Genomic DNA, 22,774 nt, shown 5'->3' with positions numbered 1-22,774 from the left:
GAAAAGTAATGTTTGGGTATTCTCTTCGCCTTGCAACCCTAAATCATGACAGCAGTTCATGATTTCTCAAAAAATTTGGCAGAAAAAATCTTTTAAACTCTATTGCAACTATTGCATTGTCCATCTTGTGTATGGTGAATGCACAATGTGTTTGTCACTACTTCCCTTCCGTTACTCACACTAACCTCTAAATCTTGTATGAATTCTCAATATACAACTAATCACTAATATGTGAATCATACCTCAAAATAATAAAATAAATATTTAACTGACCAAAAAATTACTGTTTTGCAATGGCCATTGCAGTTTCCAGAACTGAACAGGTTTAAAATCTGTGATTTGAATTGAAGAGGGCAGTTCACTAGTGCAGACCAAAGGAACAGAAAGAGCTTGAAATTTTCTGTATGGGGGAATATTCAAAGATCCCTTCCCAATGTTTACCAATCTAAAGAAAAACTATAGGAGATGGCTCAGTATTTTTATCCTTTGTGAAGAAAGCGTGTACAAAACAAGTGTGCCAGTAATTATGAAATCTTTTTGTTTTATACAGCCTTTTTTGCACTCCCAAGGGTGGCAGTAATTTTTGAGGGCTCTATATGTACACAAATTGGCTCAGCCACACATGCTGCCTCCCACCTCCCCAAGAAAAGTCAGAAAGGAAAATATCAGTCTTGGATAGCTCCTCTTTATTAAGTTTTAAATTATTTCAAACATTAAAGCAGGCTTCTAAGACATCAAATCTGCTTATTCAATGGTGTTCTTTCTAATACTTAAATGTACAGTTTATTCTATAAAGGAAAAAAAAACTTTAAAAAAATATTTTATTTTCTGTTTCATATGGGCTAAAACAAACACAAGGAACATTTACAGTTCAAAGCAGTGACTGTCTAATGGAGTATAAGGCAACAGGAAAGAACACGAAACGCTTTACCCTCAATATTTTACTTGTTTTTTGTTGATTTTCAAATGTTGCTAAATAAAGCTATTCTAACTGTCATTTAAGTCAACTAGTATACATGATGTGGTGACAATTATGGTTTGGTTAGTTCTCAAGCAACAACCATGTTTTTCACAAGTTTAACACACGTGAACACATACAAAAGCATGCACATATGCACATGTGCACACACACACATACACACACACACACAGACAGACATAAATGGATAAGTATTGGGGCGGTATGGATTTCTGTGGTCAGAGCAATACAAGCATCTGAGTTCGACAAGAAGGTCTGTTTGCTACATATCAAAAGTGACAGAAAAATGAATGGTATAGCCTGAGGCAGCTGCGTGTTCTGTATTGCAGTGTTTGACGGTCAGATGGAATTTTAACCAACAGAACAAAACCATTGTTACATGAAGCTTCTGTAGTTCTCTGTCTGCAAAATGATTCAAAAAGCGCGAGAATATCACACAGACCAAGGAAAGAGGAGAGGCTGCAACAGGAATGTCATCCAAGAGCAGCAGACAATAATATGTTCAGTTGGGGTTGGGTTCAAAGGTCAAGGGTAAAAGATTTCACCGCTAACTCTGGCAGGAGGCCAGAGTTCTTATCTGGAGGTCAGCGGATTTGTGCACCTGTGCAGCAGTAGTGACCGAAACCAAGGGGCGTGATCAAAGCCACAGCCTGGCACCTGCAGCCCCGCCCCCCCAGAATGGCACAGCCACACCTGCAGCTGTGTTGATCAATCCATTCATGAAAAAGGCTTTACTTTATGCAAGGCCTGGTTTCAGTAAACCTTTTTTAAAAATTACTTTTATTACAAAGAAAATTATACGCAATAGTATTATCAAACGCAATGATAAACCAAACAAAAACAAAGATGAAAAACCAAGCAGACGGAAAAACACTGATATACTGCAATGAGGCGGCAAATAAGAGGGTAAAAAGCGCGTACAGCACCCATGAATGAAAAACAAACAAACAAAAATGGAAAAGAAAAATTTATGTCACCTTATAGTCCAGACAACACAGAGCAATGGAGGAAAATTGACACTGAACATCAAACATATTCACAATGCAATAAGAGTGCTGGGCAAACACTCAATACACAGATCGCAGGCCTGGGGTCCTGCGTGCGGTTAACAGCCCAGGGCAGCTTTTGCGTGCAAACAGCCGATCTCCAATCAGCTTCCTCTCCCCTGCACCGCACCCCACCAACTCTACATGAGGGACAGAAACTGACCTGGGATCTGTCCCAGGGGCTAGAATCCACGCTCTCACACTCAGTTTCCAAAGCTGTGCTTAATGGTGGGAAAGGACTGCTGAGCCAGGAGCTGAAAGGCAGAGAGGTGGTTTGTGGCTACAGCACGCACTAAATGCAGGGCCGTGCTTTTAATCTACCCTGGAAACCGGACATGGAAATGAGCAAAAAAAAAAGAACCGCTGATGCTAGCTTTACAGGGTTTAACCCCCCAACAAGGGGGGGGGGGGGGAGAAAAAAAAAAGAAGAAGCTGGGTGACCCCAAAATTATACATGAAATGGCAGCATTTTGGCAGAAATTGGGTCTGGACTGGGCAGAACCTCCCAGTTCTGCAGCATGATCCAAGGTTGGCGCTGCTTGCTCCCACTGAGCCTCATGCCCCCTTTCACAGGAAATCCCACTGCCAGGAAGGAGGGGGTCAGTATCCATGAAACAAAGAGAGCCTGCTCACAGCAAACAAGAAAACACTCGTCTGGAAACTAAAACATTTTTAAAAGTTACTAATTTTGTCTTTTTCCCCAGCCAAAGTGAGGCATTGCTAAGATCTTCTAGAACCACGGCAGTAAGTCAAGGCAAGAAAAGTAGAGAAAAACAAAACAAATGGGAAAACAACTCCAGGAATAAGACTTTAAAAGTTTAGTGCATGTAGGGACACATACAAACAAACGCCCGCGGACCTGGGAAACAGGGCAAAGTGTCACAGATAACTGGACGGAAAACAATCCAACGCATAAAAACAGAAGATAAAACATGACAGCTGGAATATACTCTGATGCAAGCAGTGTTCGTGTGTCAACTAAAACTGGGACAACCTGGGAACTGTCCTAGGGAACAAAAGGTTTTTGGTTTCCCTAGGCAAGGATAACTCTTTCAAACTGCAAAATTTTGCACATTAAGTTTCTTCATGAACAACAGTCTTTGATTGGTCCCTGCTCATCAGCAATGCCTTTGATTGGTCCTTGAAGGAAATCTGAGTGGATGAGGCATGTGGCCCATTATCATAAAGATTTTGAATTCTTGGGTACTCTTTTAGTGTGTCAACATACCTACACACCAACTTCTTCTTAAATAGGACTACAATACTCAACTCTCTGCTAGAAAAAAAACCAAACAAACTGAAATTCCTGTGACTCCAGTGACTCTGTGCTTCCCCTACTGATTCAGAGGGCCCTCTACAGCCTGGTTGTTCTCAGGGAAAGTCCAGTAAGCTCCTGTTCATGTCACCCCTCCCTTTTCTCCATCCATCCATCCATCAACCTCTCTCTCATTCAGCCTGAAAGAGCATTACTCATTTACATAGCCTCCCCACCCCATCGCGCCACCCCCCCTAATAAATAAAATGTATGCAATTTATATACAGTCAGCAATAATAATCATCACAGCATGTGAGGGCAGAGAGGGGAAAGGAAAAGTGACACGTGATCCCCGCCCCCTGCCCCCTCCCTCAAAAAAAGTCGCTCTTGGTGTTCGGTTTTCTGTGGGGGGTAGTGTGTTGTGTGACATTGGCCTCTTGTTGCATTCTGGGATTGGGAGCAGGAGGACTGGTGATGCAGATGGCGGGAACAGCAGCTGGGTCTGTCAGTCGGCCATTTTTCTCTTTCTCAGTGCTTTAGGATGCAGGATGCAAGTAAACATGAAAACACTTGGCAATATTTGTTTTTTTTTTGTTTTTTTCCTTCTTTCTCTCTCGTCTTCCTTCATGTTTTGCTGGAGGGCGGCCAGAAGGTAGCGCTGTTTGTGGCACTCTACCTCAGTGGCGTTTGCTGGTGATGAGCGAGACAAGCAGCATGCCCGTGGCAAGCGTGATGCCGGCAATCAGCCATCTTTTAAAGTTCTCCTGAGAGCGCCGTGATTCCGCTGCTGCGTCATGCCCAAAGATCTCAGCGAAGCGGTCCTGCAGGGGGAGAGAGAGAGAGAGAGAGAGAGATACAGAAACAGAGAGAGACAGAGAGAGAGATACAGCCAGAAAGAGAGAGACATAGAGATACAGAAACAGAGTCATGCATCAGTCCACAAACACATACAGTACACATGTAGCTATAAATACTTTAGACAGGATAATACAAACAAGTCCAGCAGACTTATTTTCATTGTGGTCCTCCTCCGTTACCTCCCCACCACTGTCCCGCCTTGCCTCCACTCTCCCACCTCCCCTAGCTGGTACAGGGACAGAGGACCCGGGAATCTGCTTATAAAAGGCCTCATTCAGATTCCACTGCCCTGGAAACACATGGACCCTTGTGCCTGTGGGAAGTGAGCTCATAATAATCTGGCACTGGCTGAACCCTCTGCTAGAATCAGAATAACACCGTCTTTCTGCCAGCTGCAAACATCCCAGAAATGCTGGCTACCTCTTCAGCCGGGTCACTTCCGCATTAGGCAGAATGTCTGGGTGAAATAAAAGGCCGAACAGGAAGCATACCTGCACGCAGGTGAGCACCGACAGTGCAAGAAATGCAGTAAGACACGTTTGTAAAAACAGACTTGTTGGGACATGTTTCCTGGAGAATGAGTGAACGTTTTGGGGATTTAGCTTTACTAAACCAGCACTGAATCAGCGAGCTGGTCACTGGGGTGCAAACTTCACTTTGTAATCTCTCTCCAAGAGCGACCATGTGGAAGCGTGCTAAATAGTGTGCAGGTGGGGCCGACGGGGAAGATATTTATCACAGAAGGTCCAAAACAATCCAACACCAGAGATAAAACAGGCAAACAAACAACTTTACAAACTGTGTCACTAGAGCCCAAGAACCTCAAAACATGCTGTGACAACACTACTGCTATGTCCCAGAGAATGGCCATACAGTGCATCTCAGCTGAGCAAGCGCACAGTCTCTACCACCGTGATGATGTCACAATAAGGACAGTAGCTGGTAGAACCATGAATGGCTTTAACCCAGGTTTTCTTGAAATGTTTTTTTTTTTTTTTTCAAAACTCTAAGTCAAGTGTTCTAGAATTCCACTGCTTACAATTACCCGGAGTGATTGTTACATCAGCATTAGAATGTTCAGTGAAGAACACCCTTAACACATATTTGTAATCTTACACTTTAAAGGGTTAAATGACTAATCAGAGCACTCCCATTTCTAACAGGGCAGAGGCACAGAGACTCTGGCAAACCTGGTTTCAGCTAACACCATGGTTGCCCATCTGTAACACTGAGCACATACTCTTCAGTAGAAATCATTTGTGGACTGCAGTGCTGATTCACTGCAAAATGATAGTGCATGTTTTTAAGAGGTAAATTGTGGTCCTGTCAGCCATGCAGATGCAGTTTTCCAGTCTCTTCTGTGGCTGGCATGTGGCTACAAAGTGCAGTTCTTTCCCTGTTGCCATCTGAAACAACGGATGGTTATTGTTTTCAATGGGCCTTTCTGAGCTCATTAAAAGTGATTTATAGCAGCCTGGGCAGGGCTTCTCCCGGCTCCAGTCTCAAGGGACTCATGGGACCAAGCTATCTGATGTTAGTACATTTGATTTTAAAGGAAGCCGATTGGCTAAATTCTGCCTTCCCTCTTCACACTTCTGTTCAGGGACGGCCCACATGCCCAGGCACGCCTGTTGTGCACACGTACGCACTCATGCACGCACGCACGCACGCACGCACAGCCCAGAGAGACAAAGAGTGAAAAAATGGTGTAGCTTACAGAACAAAGACCAAGACGGAGGGAGGAGTACACGCGCCCATACTTCTCAGATTGTATCCAAATACAGAACACTGGGACAGTCAGCACATTAACAAACAAACCTCAGTAAATGATTCTCTTACAAAAGTGACCTAATTTAGAAAGGCAGTCAATACCCTATCTCCCTTCCCAAAAAGACTGCCGGTCAGAACAGGTTATATATTACACAGGAACCAGGGACACAGAGAGAGCACTGCTAGCACCACCCACCAGCAACCGCTTGGGTCGCATATGTCACTTCCTGTTTCCCACAGAAACAGCTGCAGCAGGAACACAGATATCCAAATACCGATCGCGAGAGGGAGATACGCCCTCTGATATCAGACCTCCGGGATGCTAACGACTGGAGGCGGCTGTGAGGGGTGGGGCAGGTTCACATTCAAATTCCCAGGTGAGTGGAGGCTGCTGTGGCCCCTGGGCAGGCTGCTTTACCTGCAGCATGCCGGTAGCCTGGCACCCAGCAGCACAAATTAATAACATGGAAAATATGTAATCTATGCAAGCACCCTGGACGGGGGGTGGAGGGCTGGGAGTGTCTGTGACTCATGGTAAGCGGTGTCTGTGCACTTCTACACTGAGCCACACCAAAGTGTTCATTAACTCGTTCAGCAGCATTGCTGCATTTAACACTATATCCTCAAACTTGTCTGTCCTTAAAAGCACTACGTTCTCAAGCTCCCTGCTGCACCTACAATGGGCACAGTGATGTTATGAACATTACACAGAAGCTAACCACAGCTATCCTGCAACTATAAGATGTACCGGCCACTAGAAAGCAATCAACCCGACAAACAAAATGACCTTCTCAGCCAGTATAATATTTTTATGTAATCTGATAAAAAATTCAGTCAAAAGTATTTTATTTGAAAAGGCCACCAGCTGGTACTGAAAATGTCACAACTGTCAGTTAGGAAGCTAAGTGGTCAATTAAGGCTAAAGATGCTGCGATGTGACCCCCCCATACATTTATTTTGGGGGCACCACTGCTGGTTTTGGGGGTGCCACTGCTGGTTTCCTTCAGGGCAGTTGGATTTCTCTCATCTCTAGGGGTCCTCTTCCCTTTAGTGTCAAATAACATACGTCAGCATTTTAGATGAATTCATGATCCCTGTACACAGATCACATGGTTTTTTAATAAATATTTTTTCATCAAAGCTATGCTTGTTCTGTGCAGTTTCCCCCAAACTTTATACTTCTCATCATCAGGATAGATCATACTGGGTCCATGGTACACGCTGATCCACATAGTGTAGAGATCAATGAAACCACGTAGCATTTAACCAGATAAAAAAAGGTCATCACAGTCATCCTGCTATGATGACCTCAGATACCAGAGTTCAGGTCCAGCACAGCAAACAAACAAACAATCCAGATGAGGTCAGGGTAGGTTGGGGGGAGGGGGGGGAGTCACATGTCACTGAAATGCTTTCAGTAAGATGGTGAAATATAGTGGCAGTGGAGAGCCTCACCGTTGGGTGACAAAGAAGTGTGTAAATGGACTGCTTCAGAATGACCTTACTCCAATGAGCACTGAGATTTGGGTCTCAATTGAAGAGAGAAGAGGACCACCCCTCAATGAGGCCAGAACGCCCATTCAGTGAGAGAAGGCCGCCCAATCAACTAGACAGGACCGCCCCCTCACCCAGTGCTCTCATTCATTCATTCACACACACACAGGCATTTATTAGGCACTCTCACGGCAGCGGGCTAACACACTCACCCATCCTCCCTGCAGCTGGATCCAGGGCTGAATGTGGTTGTCCAGGTAGACGGTCATCCAGTCTGCGATGCGGACCACCAGGGGATTCATCTCCTTCTCCACGCACTCCACGCACAGCGCGCCGCCAAAGGCGAACAGCCCCACCACGCGGCCCCAGTTGACGCCGTCGCGGAACACCTCGTTCATGACGCTCTCGAAGCTCTGGTAGGCGGTGGCGGGCGTGATGTGCAGCTGGGAGGACAGGTCACTGAAGGCACGGCTGTAGCGCAGCTCGAACTCGTTGGCGGAGTCCCGCAGCGCCTCCTTCACCGCCTCAAGCCTGCGGGGCGACGGGGGGCGCGGCACCTCGGGGCTGCGCCCGTTCACCGAGCCGTTGGCGTGCCCCGCTCCGGACGCCGCGCCCTCTGCCTGCTCCTCCCCCTCCCCCTCCACCTCTGCAGGTCCCTCCGTCCCCCCGCTGGGCTCCGTCAGTCCGCTGGGATAGTTCCTCTGGGAGAGCTTGTAGTTTATATAGAACACCACCAGATCCCTGTTACTGTAAGACATGTTTCTTTCCCTCAATTTCTTCCCTGCGGATTCCAGTTTCCAGACCACAGCCTCTGTCTGTCCAGTCTGTCTCTATCTAGTGCTCTCTGTCTTCATGCACTAGGTTCCATTACCTCCCCCCTCCTTTCCGGATGTTTCCGTGGCTCCGGCTCGTGCCCCTCAGCACCACGGCGACCTCCTGGGGTAAAAGAGAATGGACAGGGGAAACAGAGACCAAGATGTGCATTAATCTGCCTCTGAGAGGGACCCTGTGCACACCTCCAGCCATTCAGAACTGCACATTTGGAACACGAAGACTTTAAATTAGACAGGCAAATTGTAATAGCCGATTCTGAATGCGTAACTGATGACACAGTGACTGAAGCATGCTTCTGCTTTTAACCCTGCTCTTACACAACTGTCTCCTCCCTGTACATTAGTGTCATTCGGACTGATTGTCTTTACCTTTGGAACGTTGTGCATTACATCAGGTCCCCCTTGCCAAAAAGATTTAGATCACAACTGGATCTTTCCAGTTAAAGAAAGAATAAATAAATAAACACATAAATAAAAAAAATGGGGAGGGCAGAGTTAAGAGCTTCGGGAAAAAGATAAACCAAGTTAATCATGTCACATTGCAGCAAGCACCATCTGGAATGATGCTGAGCAAAAGACAAGGCTTAAGGGGGGAATAACTTAGAAATGTTTAGCTTCAGCAACTTCAGTATGTAGAGAAAAAAATGTGAGCCTTGAATTTACTTAAACTTTATTTTATGTTACAGGGCCAATTAACAGCTACTTGCCTGCCTCAGAATTAGCTCTAAAGTGTAATTTCATCTGTTATCCTAGGGCAGATAACAATAAAAAACAAAATACATGAAAAATAATGTTACACATTCCATTAAGAGCTTCACTGCCCCATTGTAACACCCACAGGAGGACACCAGATTATAACACTGTGCTGGCAGACATGTTAATCCTGGACTGGCAGTTAAAGTTTAACACATTGTCACTCCCACACAAAAACTCAAATCCATAATCGGAGATACACTTTCATACTCATAAATATGCTACAACTCACCAGAATACAATGTGCACAGATACAACACTCACTATAATCCAAACTGCAGATACAACTCACTATAATCCCATATGAACAATTTGCTATTACTCACAATATTCCACGAGCAGCTAAATCTATGCTAAACCTCTCATATGCAGATACACTATAACTCACTAAAATCCCATATGCAGATACACTTTTAATGTTTTTAATTAAATATTGTAAAATGCGTTCTTTTAAAGGCATGAAATTGTTCATGCAATCCCTACATATCTCTCTCTTCACCCCACTGCACGAGCCCAGGTTCAGAAAATGTTCTTTGCATGTGAATTTAAATGAGGACATATATTAATCAATTAACACATAAACGTGCGAAAATAAATTAGGAAACAGACACGGTTCCTCGGAATTCATCCCAGGCAGCTGTTTTTTTATTAGACACAGCTGATATTGCGTAGAAGACATGACAAATGATAATATAAATAGCAATAGTCATCATCGTCATTATCATCATCTAGAAAGTGTAAGTGTCGTATCATGAGAATTGTCTCAAAACTGACAAACTTAACTAGCTAACTTTAAACATAATGAAGTTTCGATTTCAAAGAACAGGAAAATGCTGACGAGAAACATGCAACTATTCTTCTGCAACTGCTACTGTGACATACAATTGATCTCCACCAAAAAACGGTCAAAACACCCAGCCTATTAAGGACATGCTGGACATCAATAATCTTAATTGTAATTCCTTCTGGTGACTAAGACCGTTTTCCACAGCATGATCGAGGAAGGGGGATTTAACGTTAGTTACCTGCATGGAGAACCGGAGAGGGGGCGGTTGCACTTTCGTTTTGTTTTGTTTTGTTTTGTTTTTCGGCCATCGTGCCTGTGATTCATGACTCGGTTCATAATACCAAGGTAACCTTTAGTATGGTGATCGTGGCATTTGGTGTGGCATTTGGGGTTGGAGTTAAAATGAATTATCACGTATTAGGTACCGATAATAGAGACTTCCTGAAGCGATAATAAACAACGTCTAGAGAAAGGCAAAGCAGCTATTATATGATGCTAGCATTAGCTAACAAGGGAAACTTAAAGGGACAAAATTCAAGGAGCTAACGTTAGTCTACTGTTTATGTCCATATGCCTACTGTGTACGAATATTGTATATTAGATTATCAATTCCTGCTACTAGGACTATATAGCTAACCAATATAAAATGCTAACTCGCGTCATGTGTTTGCTGGCTACAAGATAGCTGTGGTACCAAGTAAGAATGGCACGCTGTTAACTGGATAAATTACCAGCTGGTTACACGTATCATAAAATAAGAAAAAATAAATAAAGGGCAGAGTCAACAAACTCCATGTCATGCTTCATTTAACAAACGAGCACATCACCAAAACCATGAAACAGCGAAGCTAGCAAAAGCTAAGTAGCATACTCTTTGCTTGCCAATTACCTACGTTAGCCAACGTAGCCATTGTTCAATCGCCAAGTGAGATATCTACCAAAATAAATCCAACAAATAATAGCAAGAATGTGCTACCATTAGCCATCCATCTTTCACAATCGAACTTGATACTTAAGGTAAACAAGATCACTTACCTTGACCTGCGAACACTTTCAAACGTGGTGTCTTTATACTCTTGGTTGATATAGTTAGCTAGAGAGCTAGCTAGCTACTTGGTGAATGCAAGTTGTTAGATTACCAGTGACAGAGACCAAAAGCTGTCAAAACCTGGGGAAAGAGAGCAGAAAGGACCTTCGTTCACATCGCGCAGTGCAGTGTTTTCGCCCTGCCTTCCCCACTTATGATAGGATGGACCCCCACTTTCTACCGTACATTACGTAACAGTTGCGCACCAACTGGCTCATTATGTAGGTTAGCATCCCGAGGTATCAAGCTGGCACTCAGCAAACAGTTACCACTGCTACAGTAGCTATCCGTCATAACAAACACATAGACATAGATGCCAATCGACAGCTAGCTAATTTAGCTAACATTAATATATAGAGCTTTAGGTATACTATCGAACAAATGCTGAACATTAATACCAGAGTTAACATACACACCAACCAACGTTGGCTAGTGGTCAGAATTTCAGTCTTGCACTTAACATTATTTTAGCAAGCCATCTTCTAAGGATAAGCATGATGCATCTTATCTACCATAGTTAATGTTTTACTGTAACTGGTGCATACTGTGAATTTAATGACAGTCAAACATAGGAGCAAATGGAAAATCAAACCCGTTCGACCAACAAGGTATTCAAATGGACTTGACGGTGGTCTTGTATTGATTACATTGTTGTAACGTAAATTCTAAGTAGACGACATCGAGCGAGAATTAAAGACACTGTATTTCCCGAAGGGAATGTCGCTCTTAGTCTTAGCTAGTTCTTGTGTCATCCAGCTGCATGAACAATTGCCCACGTAAGCTAGCTAGTTAGCTATCAAGGATAGCTAGCAAGGCACCTCCAGAAAAGAAGGCAGCCACGAAATTGCGATAGCGAACTATGCAATTAATATTATTCTCAGCCTGCGTCTGACATCAGTAACGCACAGTAACGTTATAAACTTACATCTGCGATTCTATACACATCCTTAATCACCAACATGCCCGTGTTTACCAACGCGCAGCGCGAGTAGCTAAGTAGCTGGCCAGCTACATATCCGACATTCCTGCTGCTGGAACAAGCTGGCTCTGTAGCTCCCGTATTGGCCAGTTTCGATGTCATTAAATTCTGATGTTCCGCCTATAGTGTCACTGAAGGTGACCAATACTAGAATGGTATTAGAACGGAAATATTGTAGCTTCCGTTTGCATCAAACTAAACATCCCATTGTTGATTGCAAGAAGAGAAGCAATTGAGTCATATATTACTAGCGGTTTTCGAAATAGATGAATAATGTAGGCTACCATTTCGATTTCTACAGTGCCTAATACTCAGATTATTTATGCCTAGTCTACTGACTTCACGTTATACTCCGATAGATCATCTGTAAACAAAATATGAGAAATAAAGGTTGATCACTATGGTAACAACAAGATTCTAAAATACAGAAGTACACCATTAACATTTTAATGTTTAAATTAATCAACCTACTCGCCGTCTTAGTGTTTTCTTTTATCCACCACAGTATTCTGTCGATGTCGTCGTCACGTGGATCAAATCACCGATAAACACACAGTATCCGCTGTGTAAACGTCCATTACCACTGGCTGGTATTTTGAAAATGAGCGTTGGTGTGCTGTTTTTAAGTATCGTAGACGAAGCTGGCGAAACGTTGCAGTGAATTGCAAGAACAATTTGGAGGCGACTACTCGTGCTGCTTCCGCAAAGTCGCACAAGGTCCTCTGGACACGAAGATTTTGACATGAGTCACAATCAACTAACATGGAATGAAATGGAACTACATATGTCTTTGCTCAGAAAACGATGGCACCTAGAGCTTGTAATCGATAGTAAAATAATGGAGCCAGAAAACAAATGTGGCTATAATAATATTTCTTAGGCATGTGCTTTTATTCATTTTAATTTAAAGAAACATACTATCCTATAACATAATTAGCTTTATATTCATGACAGGAATCATGTGAAAATACGCACAAAGACAGCGGCGATTTTGAAGTTAACCTTACGATAGCAGCGTCAACAATCAGGCCGAGGATATCAGCCTGTTAGTTATGTAGCCTATTATTTTTAATAGGTAGGCCTACGTGTATTCATTTAACATAAACTGGGACGAAATTTTTATCTATGCTAATTAGGCATATGCAGAACCAGTTAATACCCGATACAATTCCCATCTTGATTTGGCTTATGCAACTCTCTATGCAAAATGGTTTAAACTTAAGATTTCAGGACTGGGGTGTATTAGACAGGAAGCAGGGCAATCCGGTTTCTGAATAAGATTTAAATATCCAATTAAATGAGATCATTTTAGCATTATAGTTATTGACACAGAAGGCAGGTTTTTGTGTCGTATTGACACAGAAGCCAGCCACAGTGCAGCACCCAGCGACCAACTCCAGTTCCGAGGCCAGTGCTTTGGCCAAGGCAGGAGTAGACCTAATCTGACATCGTTTGGTGTAGGAGGAAACTGAAGTACCCAGAGGAAACCCACGTGAACATGGGGAGAACATGCAAACTGCACATAGAGAGGATCCGACTAGCTAGGGCTCAAACCCAGTAACTTGCAAGACAGCAGTGCTAACCACTGCACATCTGCCTCTGTAATTCTGGTTTTGTTTTTTTTTTTGTTTTTTTACCAAAAACTTCCATGTCCAGCATCAAATGAGCTGCTATCTGAGTAGTAGTGCATAAAGGGGACTACATTCGACACATCTGATTGTTTGTCAGGCATGTTATGTTTTCCATGATGAATAAATATTGTGCATTCAGCAAATGAGTGAAACATGCATTAAGTTGAATATGTGAAAGTACAAAAATAGTTTTCAACAACGTTTAATGATTAAGATATTGGCTGTGAGAAAAAACAGCATAGTAATTACAAGTCAAATCACACCCCGTGACACCCACCATCTCAGATTGTTCTGAAATACTTTGTATTGTTAGAAATGGATACAGTTAGCAGACCTGTAACATTTTGTCAAAATATAATCTCAGATAAAGTTAATTGGCTGCAACCAAATTGTACATTTTAACTGGGTAGTATTCATATAATATTCATTAACAGGAATGACTTTGGTCCAAATCGAATGTTGGGTACTATATTTAAAGAATACTCCGCAAACATTACCGAATTAAAATGTCCAGTTTAAGTGCAGTCAATTAGCTTGTTTACTCTTAAATAAAATTACGAGATAATTTTATAGACCGTTATGCTAACCATATCTTTTTCTAACAATAGAAAGCATTTCAGAACAATCTGAGACAGTGTGTGTTGAATTCCACCTTTCTGTATGTTTTGACATGGAATGAGCCTATACACAGTTGGACAGTTTGTGAACTGTTGCATATTTCCAATTTATAAGGGTCATTTTATATCATGGCCACATGGTGGTGTATAAGGCACAATACCACATTAGCCTGTTCTTATTTTTTGAGACTATAAAAGGCCAGTATTGACTGATAAGTGCTGTTGTGAATGTTTGTCTGGGCGTGTGTGTGAGTGTGATTGCATCTGAGAGAAAGGAACATTACCTGTGTGAGTTTTAGTGTGTCTGAGTGTGAGTGTGTGAGCTCTTATTCTTTTCAGTAAGATATAAAGTAACATGATGTCAGATAAGGTACATGCAGATGTAAAGTGGTGTAATGTGAGATTTGAGAAAGTAAATTAACTTTCTGCTGTTTTCAGTGTTTCCAAGAAGCACTACTTTGTGGAATAAAATCTTCAGGAACTATATGGATGACAATCTTGTGTTTTCCGAGCTGACATTAAAACTGACGGAGAAAAACTGGTGAACAGTCAAAGCTAGGAATGTAGAGAAAATGTTTGCTGTCAGACTGAGAGTTTGAGCGCTGATCAGCTCCAGACTACTGCTCAGATCTCTCCAGGCTGCAGAAAATACATTCCAATGGCCGTGTACACTGCAAGCACAGGAATTGATTGGGACAGAGGAGGAGGACTTCAACACATAATTTTGGATTGGCTGTCTGTCAGGACGAGACCATGCCGTTTCCTCTGAATAGGAACCTGATGTTCTGGTTCTGCATGGTCCTTATGCTTGAGGAACATTTCCCATAATGCTCCAGAAAAGAACATGCAAACCTGTCTGGGGGTGAAATGGCTCTGCAATTTCTAGCAGCACCTTAATAATGCAGGAACAGATCCACCCCACCCCAGAGCACTCAGAACACAAGACAGTGTGTGTGTATGTGTACGTGTGTGTATGTGTGTGTGTATGTGTGTGTGTGTATATGTGTGTGCCTATTTACTATGTGTGCGTGTGTATATGTGTGTGCATGCGTGCATGAGCACGTAAAGCCACATCTACACTACATGTGGAGCTGCCACAGTGCATAAGTGGTATGAGGCAGTGCAGCCTGTAGATTGTGTCAACTAGAGCTGTCAAATAATGGTTTGATATTCAAATGCTATTCAAATTGTTTTTAAAAAATGACATTCGAGCGTGAAAATAAACACTTGAACGTGAACGAAAGAAATGCAGCATGTGTTGCAGCTCGGGTTGTGTTAAGCCAAAAATAAGTCTTGCATTTTAACGCCTGCTCTGCTGAAAATGGAAGTGGCTGGGTCATGTGGGTCCTTGCTGTGCTGTTATGTGACAGACATCGCGTTTTCATTTTATCCCTGGTTCCTTGATCTTATAAACCATCTCCAATGTTCTTGTTAACATCTTGTTTTTCAACTTGACTGCGTTCATGATTATGTTCAAATAAAATGTACCTACGCTAGTTATGTCTCTCGTTGTATTGGTTCACCGTCTTGTGGACATAACATGCAAGTAACAGTCCGAAAGATGGTCAATTACTGGCATGTAATTCAACATTTAAAACTGTAATGTATATTCAAATATATTCTAACTTGTTTTCCAGAAGGAATAGTCAAACGTCATTTTGGCCAATGTCGACAGCCCTAGTGTCAACAGCCATTCATGCCTTTGGTGCTCTTTCTCTCGTGGGTTTTCCAGTAGGCCACATTTGTTATGCAGCTGTATTTTGCTTCAATCATGAGTAAGACATCATTTCTGTACATAAATGATGAAATAAGGAGCAATTTTGTTATTGATATTGCTTATATTTTATAACAAAACGACTTACAAGATGCAAGGCTACCATAAAAAAATGTTTTTATCACATAGCTTTGTTCATGTTCTAGCTTCCCCCATCCCCCATAAAATTTGATAGAGTTGGCACTATGAACATAGATGGACACAGGCATACTGGGTATAATGGACGCAGTGCATGCGGCTTTGCACCGCAGCAACTACGCATGGAGCGTAGATGAGCCTTGAGTCTGTCTGCATGTGTGAGACTACAGCTTTGTGACAAACCCCTCTTCACTTTCAAGAGTACTCAGTGAGTCTGTGTTGCTGTTAGACCTCAGGTCCAGGTGTGAGCTGTAGCTGGGCAATGTGGGAGTAACCTCGGCTCCCAGCTCCTTCACTAGGTCATCCTCATCCTCCCACTCCTCCGCTGAGTCTGAGCCCAGCTCCTCCAACAGGAAGTTCTGGATGGCGTAGGCGGTGGGTGTGGCCTGAGTGGCCGTGGCCCGCGCAGACGCAGGGCAGCTGGGTTGCTGAACTGCGCTGACCCAGCCCTGACACGGCGTGCCGGCGAGCTTCACCGTGAGGACCAGGCTGTGGCTGTTGGCCACCATCATGTCCGTCACCTGATCCAGGGTCTTCCCCGACACCTGGATTCCGTTCACCTCCAGCACCTCGTCATCCACGGCCAGTAGCCCCGTGCCCTGGGCCAGCCCGCCGGGCACCATGCGCGAGATGAAGATGCCCGGGACCTTGCGCGGGCCGCGCGGCGTGAAGCGCACGCTGGAGCCGTCGCGGATGTAGAAGCCCAGCGGGCGATCGCGGCCCTGCTGATACAGCCGAACCCGGCGCAGGCCGTGCGGCAGCACGTCCGCGTCGATGATGGAGGACACCGGCCGGAAGTCCCGCGGCAGGCTGATGGCCACCGCTGGCTGCTTGCGCTGCCCGTCGGGCCGAAGCAGGGCCGCTTTCTTCTTCAAGCGCCCTGGAGAGCCAAAGGAGGACTCATCTGCTTCCTCTGCCGGGGGAAATAACACCGACAGTAACTGCACCCAATGCGGGATTAATACACACACACACACACCCAGCTCTCTCGCACACGCTGCTGACCCTCTTAACTACGGCAACCAGACCCCTAACAGTCTTCCTGCCCAACTCGCTGTGAAAAGAGTGTGTAATCACCAACAAACATGTACTAACAATCTAAATGTTCATGATTATTTATGTATCCGAGGCAACAGCACCTCATGGAAATGGAATATACTAGGAATATACTGAAATAAAATATAATATCAAAATATAACATCATACTACACTTTGCAGTATAGAGGAAAACATACAGTTATAATTATACTTTCAAAAAAGTATAAATTTATGGAACATTCCATTGTGGTGTGGGTGAGTAAGGAATGGGCAGGGCAGTGGAGTTGCACTGACACTGACAGGGTGAGTAAGGGGACAGCAGGTAATCACAGCAGGTGCTTTCTGGGTGGAGGCTACCCTCTGCCAACTGAGAGCTGCTCTACTCTCGCTCTCTTTTCTTTATTTCAGGTGTGTTCACATTCACAGCTAAAACTCAAAGGGAACTCCCATTGCTCTCCAATGAACATCAAACCCCGGCTCACACCAAAGGGAAATGAAGAAAGCTCCTAAACAGGAAGAGCCCTTCCCCGAGCACTTCTCCTCCAATCAGGTAGAGTGAAACTTACTATGATGTCAAATAAGGACATCCTGCAGTAAACCGACAATTAACAGGATACATTCACTCCTGTCTGGATGGCCTTTAAAAGACATTAAACTTGAGCTCCAGAGATGCTTCCTCCATTACTTTGACCTGGGATCAATCAACATTTATACTTGAATCTGACCCAACAGCAAACGCATCTTTTTCCTGACATGTATAGGATATGGTGAAATTTGATTTGTCACAACCGTATCACATCTGAGTAAACAAGATGAACAACTGAAACTCTAATGGACAGCTCTCTTCCCTTTCCTTCCCTGTCCTTGTCATCTCTTTTTTCTCTCCCAGCCGTTGTTTTCATCGTAGAAACTCCCCTGTTCCGCCAACACCTTGCCCCTCCCACCCTCTCCATTCATCTGTTCCTCCTAGCTCTGCCCCCATCAGCCTCAGAGCAGTCCTGCCCACCCCAGATGCACCCTCACCTCTTCTCTGCAGGAAAACCCTCAGCAGTGGGCCGGCGGTGGAGAGGGCCTTGTGGTAGTTGTCGTCGTTGTTGATGGGCAGCAGGTCTCCGTGGATGTCGGCGTAGCCCACCAGCAGCTCCACATTGGGAATGCGGTGCACGTGCTGGAGGAGACCATAGAACTCTTCAAATCGACCCGGCTTTGACCACTCCAGCGAGAACCGCCGGTATTCTGCTCCAAACTGGAGGGGCGAGACAAGAGAACATGCTTTGTGCTTATCAATACAGTTCCCAATTCAAGCATGTCATTTTGTTAAAAACATATTTTTCAGGTATTGCTTCAACCAATACGTTTCCCCATTTAATTTGTCAAAATGCATATGCTAAAATGTTCATTGAATCTGGCCATAGCTGCTGAAGTCAGCAGAGATTTGTCATGGGATTCCCCAGAGTGCTTTTCAGAGGCACTCCATGTATTTACAAATGAAATGTAAAATGCAAGTTATGCAAGTCACCATAAATAAGGGCACCTGCAAAGGGAAATTAACTAAGGAAATAGTTCAGGCCAATGCTGGAAATGGACATATTTTCTGAATATAGTTCTCCCAACATGCAGTATGCTCTTTATTGACTCGTTATAGGATATTTCTGGCATGCATGTTGTGAATCAGTGCGGACGTATGAATATCAACATCACTTTAATAAGGCTAGTTTAAAATCTTTAGTAAACATGGCATTACTTTAACTGGTTTTTAAAAATCGTGCGTCTACGCACAACATAAGATCCGGTAACGATAAACACACCCGATTGTCAAACGACATTAGCCGGACCGGGGCCAAGGAGCAAACATGAAGCTGTAGGGCAGGCTACTGCACACACAAACACCATAAGGAATGAACGTGTCATTCGCCGTTTTCCAAAGCATACCACGCATGTCAGGACACGTACGTATAACTATATGCATGATTATGTAAGAACACAATAATAACGTATTGATTGCTCTGCATCAACGAATTTAAGCCTATCCTTATATTCATCGCTATCACGACATTTTTTTCCTTTTCACAGAATGGTAGTTTTGACGACTTGTTTAAGCTTTTGCATAAAGTGCTAAAATCAGTTACTAAACGTTATTTTGATTCGTAAAACAATATTTTTCTTAAAAGTCTTAGAGAATAAAAGATGCACTTTGACATTCTCACTCTAGTTAGTGTTACCTGCTTACAAGAGTTAAGCTCCATGTTAATTGCCACTTTTTTTTTGTTTCAGCGCTGAGGGTCAAATGTTGAAAAATATTGATTTAAGCACCCTGGGATGTAGGCCCTATAATAATAATTATTATTATTATAGCCAATATATTCGATCTTGAGGTTTCTTCCATTTAAACAAAAATAATGATATGATACAAGCGTAGGCCAACATAATTTTTAATTTAACTTATTGACATTTCAGCAGAAACCGATCAGTTTCCGCCATACATAAAAAATACAAGCCAACGTAACGCTCGAATGCACATGCAGCAATGTCTTTAATGTAATCACGCAGGACATTAAAAATGAGATGACTTGACCGTCGTTTATCAAAGGGGTGATAAATAGACCAAAGTGACGAATAATTCAGTTTTACAGTCACGCGGGATGAGCCTTCACTCCTCGCTTCACTTTATTGCTGACCGGCGCCTGTTAACAATTTCAGTCGGAGCAGGATAAATGATTTCAATTTGAAAATGACCAATTTGAAAACACAATACCATTAGCATCTATTATTCACAGAACGAATAACGTCTTCAATTTCCAAATATATATATTTAAAAAATCCGTTCGGCTGAGTATCATGTTCAGTGTTTGATGTTGTACTTGTCCGCACCTTGCTCTTCACCTCCATGGCGCTCGGAGTTTCGGTGCTTAGCCCTCGGTGGTTTTTGTTCATCTTTCACTTGCAGGACCACAGTATTTCCCAGCACTTGTCCTCGCTGATCCGCCCCCACACAGCGACTGTATTCAATCTCAGAAACAGTCCGGTTTTTATGTCTTCAACCCCTTGCTTTGCGCTCGTTGCGCGTCTTCGAGGATGCCTTCGCTCGACAGTTACCTGCTTTCAAATTATCATACATAAAAATCTAATTAGCTCAGAGCTCATGATGCCAGTGACCGCACCTGGTAACCTGATCATAACCGTAGACTTGTTTCCAAGAAGCGCGCACCCGACAGGTTAGAACGCGACAGTAGCCAGAGCGCCACTTTATACCCTCACCATACACTGCAGTGCTTGCTTTTCCCACAGTATAAACGGAGACATTTGTGCAACGATGCTAAGTTTTGTGAAAAGGGTCCTTCTACATTTCCATGTTTACTTTGAGACAAATTTACGCACAGTAAGCAATGTCTGCACACACAGCTCAGACTGCTGTCTGGATTGCATCCCGCTGCCTACAACCTATCGTACACGGTCCCCCGGAATATCAGGAGAAATTCTGTCTGTAGCGCTTTTGTTTCATTTGTTGAAGAAGTGCAATACCTTTGGCCTACATCTGTATATTTTGTATGCACTTTGCCATGCTTGCAAACCTTCTAACAATTGATTAATTTATTTTATTAATTTCTTAACATGTATGAAAACAGATTTAGCATTTATAACAGCACTACATTCTAATATATTTCATTTTATAAGAGCAAATAGGTCAAATTTAAGGAAATTCAGGATTTACATCCTAAATAAATTTTTTTTTATGAACGGCAATAACTTTCACGCCATCTTGTGGTGGGTAGTGTAGTCGGCATGTTAAGAGGATCGTCAGAAACTTTGCTAAATGAACTACATGGCCATGCCCAAAAGTATGTGGACACCCCTTCTAATTAGTGGGCGCCTCCGAGCGCCTATTTCAGCTACAAGCATTGCTAACAGGTGTATAAAATCAAGCATACAGCCATGCAATCCCCATAAGAAAACATTGGCAATAGAATGGGTCGTACTGAAGAGCTCAGTGACTTCCGATATGGCACTGTCATAGAAAGCCACCTTTCCAACAAGTCAGTTCATCATATTTCTGTCCTGCTAGAGCTGCCCTGGCCAACAAAGTGCTGTTATTGTGAAGTGAAAACATCTAGGAGGTACAACAGCTTAGCCGCAGAGCGGTGGGCCACACAAGCTCACAGAGCAGGGCCGCCAGTGCGTAAGAGTAATCTGTACTCGCTTGCAATATTCACTACCATGTTCCAGACTGCCTCTGGAAGAAACGTTAGCAAGAACTGTTTGTCGGGAACTTGAAGTGGGTTTCCATGGCTGAACAACCACACACAAGCCTAAGATCACCACACACAATTCCAAGCATCGGCTGGAGGGGTGCAAAGCACACTGCCATTGGACTCTGGAGCAGTGGAAGCTCATTCTCTGTAGTGATGAATCATGCTTCACTATCTGGCAGTGTGACGGACAAATCTGGGTTTGGCGAATGCCAAGAGAACACTACCTACCCCAAATCTGGGGCTGTTTTTCGTGGTTTGGGCAAGGCACCTTAGTTCCAGTGAAGGAAAATCTTAATGCTAAAGCATACAATGACATTCTAGAGAATTGTGTGCTTCCAACTTTGTGGCAGAAGTTTGGGGAAGGCTCTTTCCTGTTTCAGCATGACAACGTCCCTGTGCACAAAGTGAGGTCCATAAAGTAATGGTTTGTCGAGTTTGGTGAGGAAGAACTTGACTGGCCTGCACAGAGCCCTGACCCCAAACACATCGAACACCTTTGGGATGAACTGGAATGCCGACTACAAGCCAGGCCTTAGCGCCTAACATCAGTCCCCTTTCTCACTAATGCTCTTGCGGCTGAATGTCAGCGAAATCCCCAAGTCATGTTCCAAAATCTAGTGGAAAGCACTGAAGAGTGGAAGCTGTTATAGCACCAAAGGAAGGTCCATGGTTTTGGAAAGAGATGTTCAACAAGAACGTGTGTGTGATGTTCGGGTGTCCACATACTTTTGACCATGTAGTGTACAATACCTTTTATGACACGAAAACTGTCTGGGCAAAAAAAAAAATTTCAGTTGTGTATGTTTTAAGTAAAAAGTGAACCGTCCCTTAAAACCTTGGCTTGAGAGTTACGTGTAAAGTGTGAAGAACGATCAGGACTTCAACCCAAAGACAAAATTTTTTTTAAAAGAACACAAATTCAAAATCTTCTTTTTTTTTGTAAATGTACATTTCTTCAAACAACTTTCAATTAAGGGCTAAAAATTCTGCCTATACGAATATTTTTTACATATAAACAATTCTCTACACTTGAAGCCTTTGATTATGGAGTCACGTGGATAGAGCTTTCCCACCATGCACAGCAGTTAAATTGATGAATAAACACACATTACTGCATGGTGCTGGAGGTATTCTCCATCTGCTGGTCTCTTTTCCAGACACGGGTTAAAAACACGTTAGAACTATTTTAAACTCTAGAGACTAAAAGAAGCTTAAAACACTCCTGCAGTTTAATTTCTAAAAAAAACAAAACAAGAAGTTTGTTTTGACTACAGGCGAAAAAGATCCATCCATCCATCCCTTTTCAAACCACTTGGTCCATTTCAGGGTCGCAGAGGCAACAGGGCAAGCAGAGCAGCCCAGACGTGCCTCTCCACAACGACTTCCTACAGATCATCCCCGGGGGATCCCTAGGCGATCCCAGTCCATCTATATTCAGGAAGTTGACTGTGATTCAGTGTAAATGGTGTGCTTTTGTTTCTGTTC

The 22,774-nt window shown here is 43.4% G+C and overlaps 2 protein-coding genes across 3 annotated transcripts; both read right to left on the bottom strand.

Annotated features, from left to right (window-relative positions):
- Positions 1 to 665: 665 nt before the first annotated feature.
- On the bottom strand, positions 666 to 12,571 carry bcl2l1 (BCL2 like 1). Of its 2 annotated transcripts, none has more exons than XM_064304489.1 (4): positions 12,313 to 12,571; positions 10,811 to 10,943; positions 7,615 to 8,338; positions 666 to 4,101 (listed from the first exon to the last, which is right to left on the bottom strand). In XM_064304489.1, exons 3-4 carry the CDS (start codon positions 8,158 to 8,160, stop codon positions 3,958 to 3,960), a joined length of 690 nt encoding a protein of 229 aa, XP_064160559.1. In that variant the 5' UTR covers positions 8,161 to 8,338; positions 10,811 to 10,943; positions 12,313 to 12,571; the 3' UTR covers positions 666 to 3,957. The 2 variants fall into 2 exon arrangements, with proteins under 2 accessions (XP_064160559.1, XP_064160558.1); XM_064304488.1 differs by lacking the exon at positions 12,313 to 12,571 and adding an exon at positions 11,788 to 11,944.
- A 3,335-nt stretch (positions 12,572 to 15,906) lies between these two features.
- Positions 15,907 to 22,663, bottom strand: LOC135237638 (partitioning defective 6 homolog beta-like). Its single transcript, XM_064304952.1, has 3 exons — positions 19,911 to 22,663; positions 18,063 to 18,285; positions 15,907 to 16,914 (listed from the first exon to the last, which is right to left on the bottom strand). The coding sequence occupies exons 1-3, from the start codon at positions 19,971 to 19,973 to the stop codon at positions 16,166 to 16,168; spliced, it is 1,035 nt and encodes a 344-aa protein (XP_064161022.1). The 5' UTR covers positions 19,974 to 22,663; the 3' UTR covers positions 15,907 to 16,165.
- Positions 22,664 to 22,774: the final 111 nt, after the last annotated feature.

The sequence above is a fragment of the Anguilla rostrata genome, chromosome 13, assembly GCF_018555375.3.
Source record: "Anguilla rostrata isolate EN2019 chromosome 13, ASM1855537v3, whole genome shotgun sequence".
In the NCBI taxonomy this organism is placed as follows: domain Eukaryota; kingdom Metazoa; phylum Chordata; class Actinopteri; order Anguilliformes; family Anguillidae; genus Anguilla; species Anguilla rostrata.
Note: the sequence above shows the minus strand (reverse complement) of the source record. Positions and strands in the feature narration are given on the sequence as shown.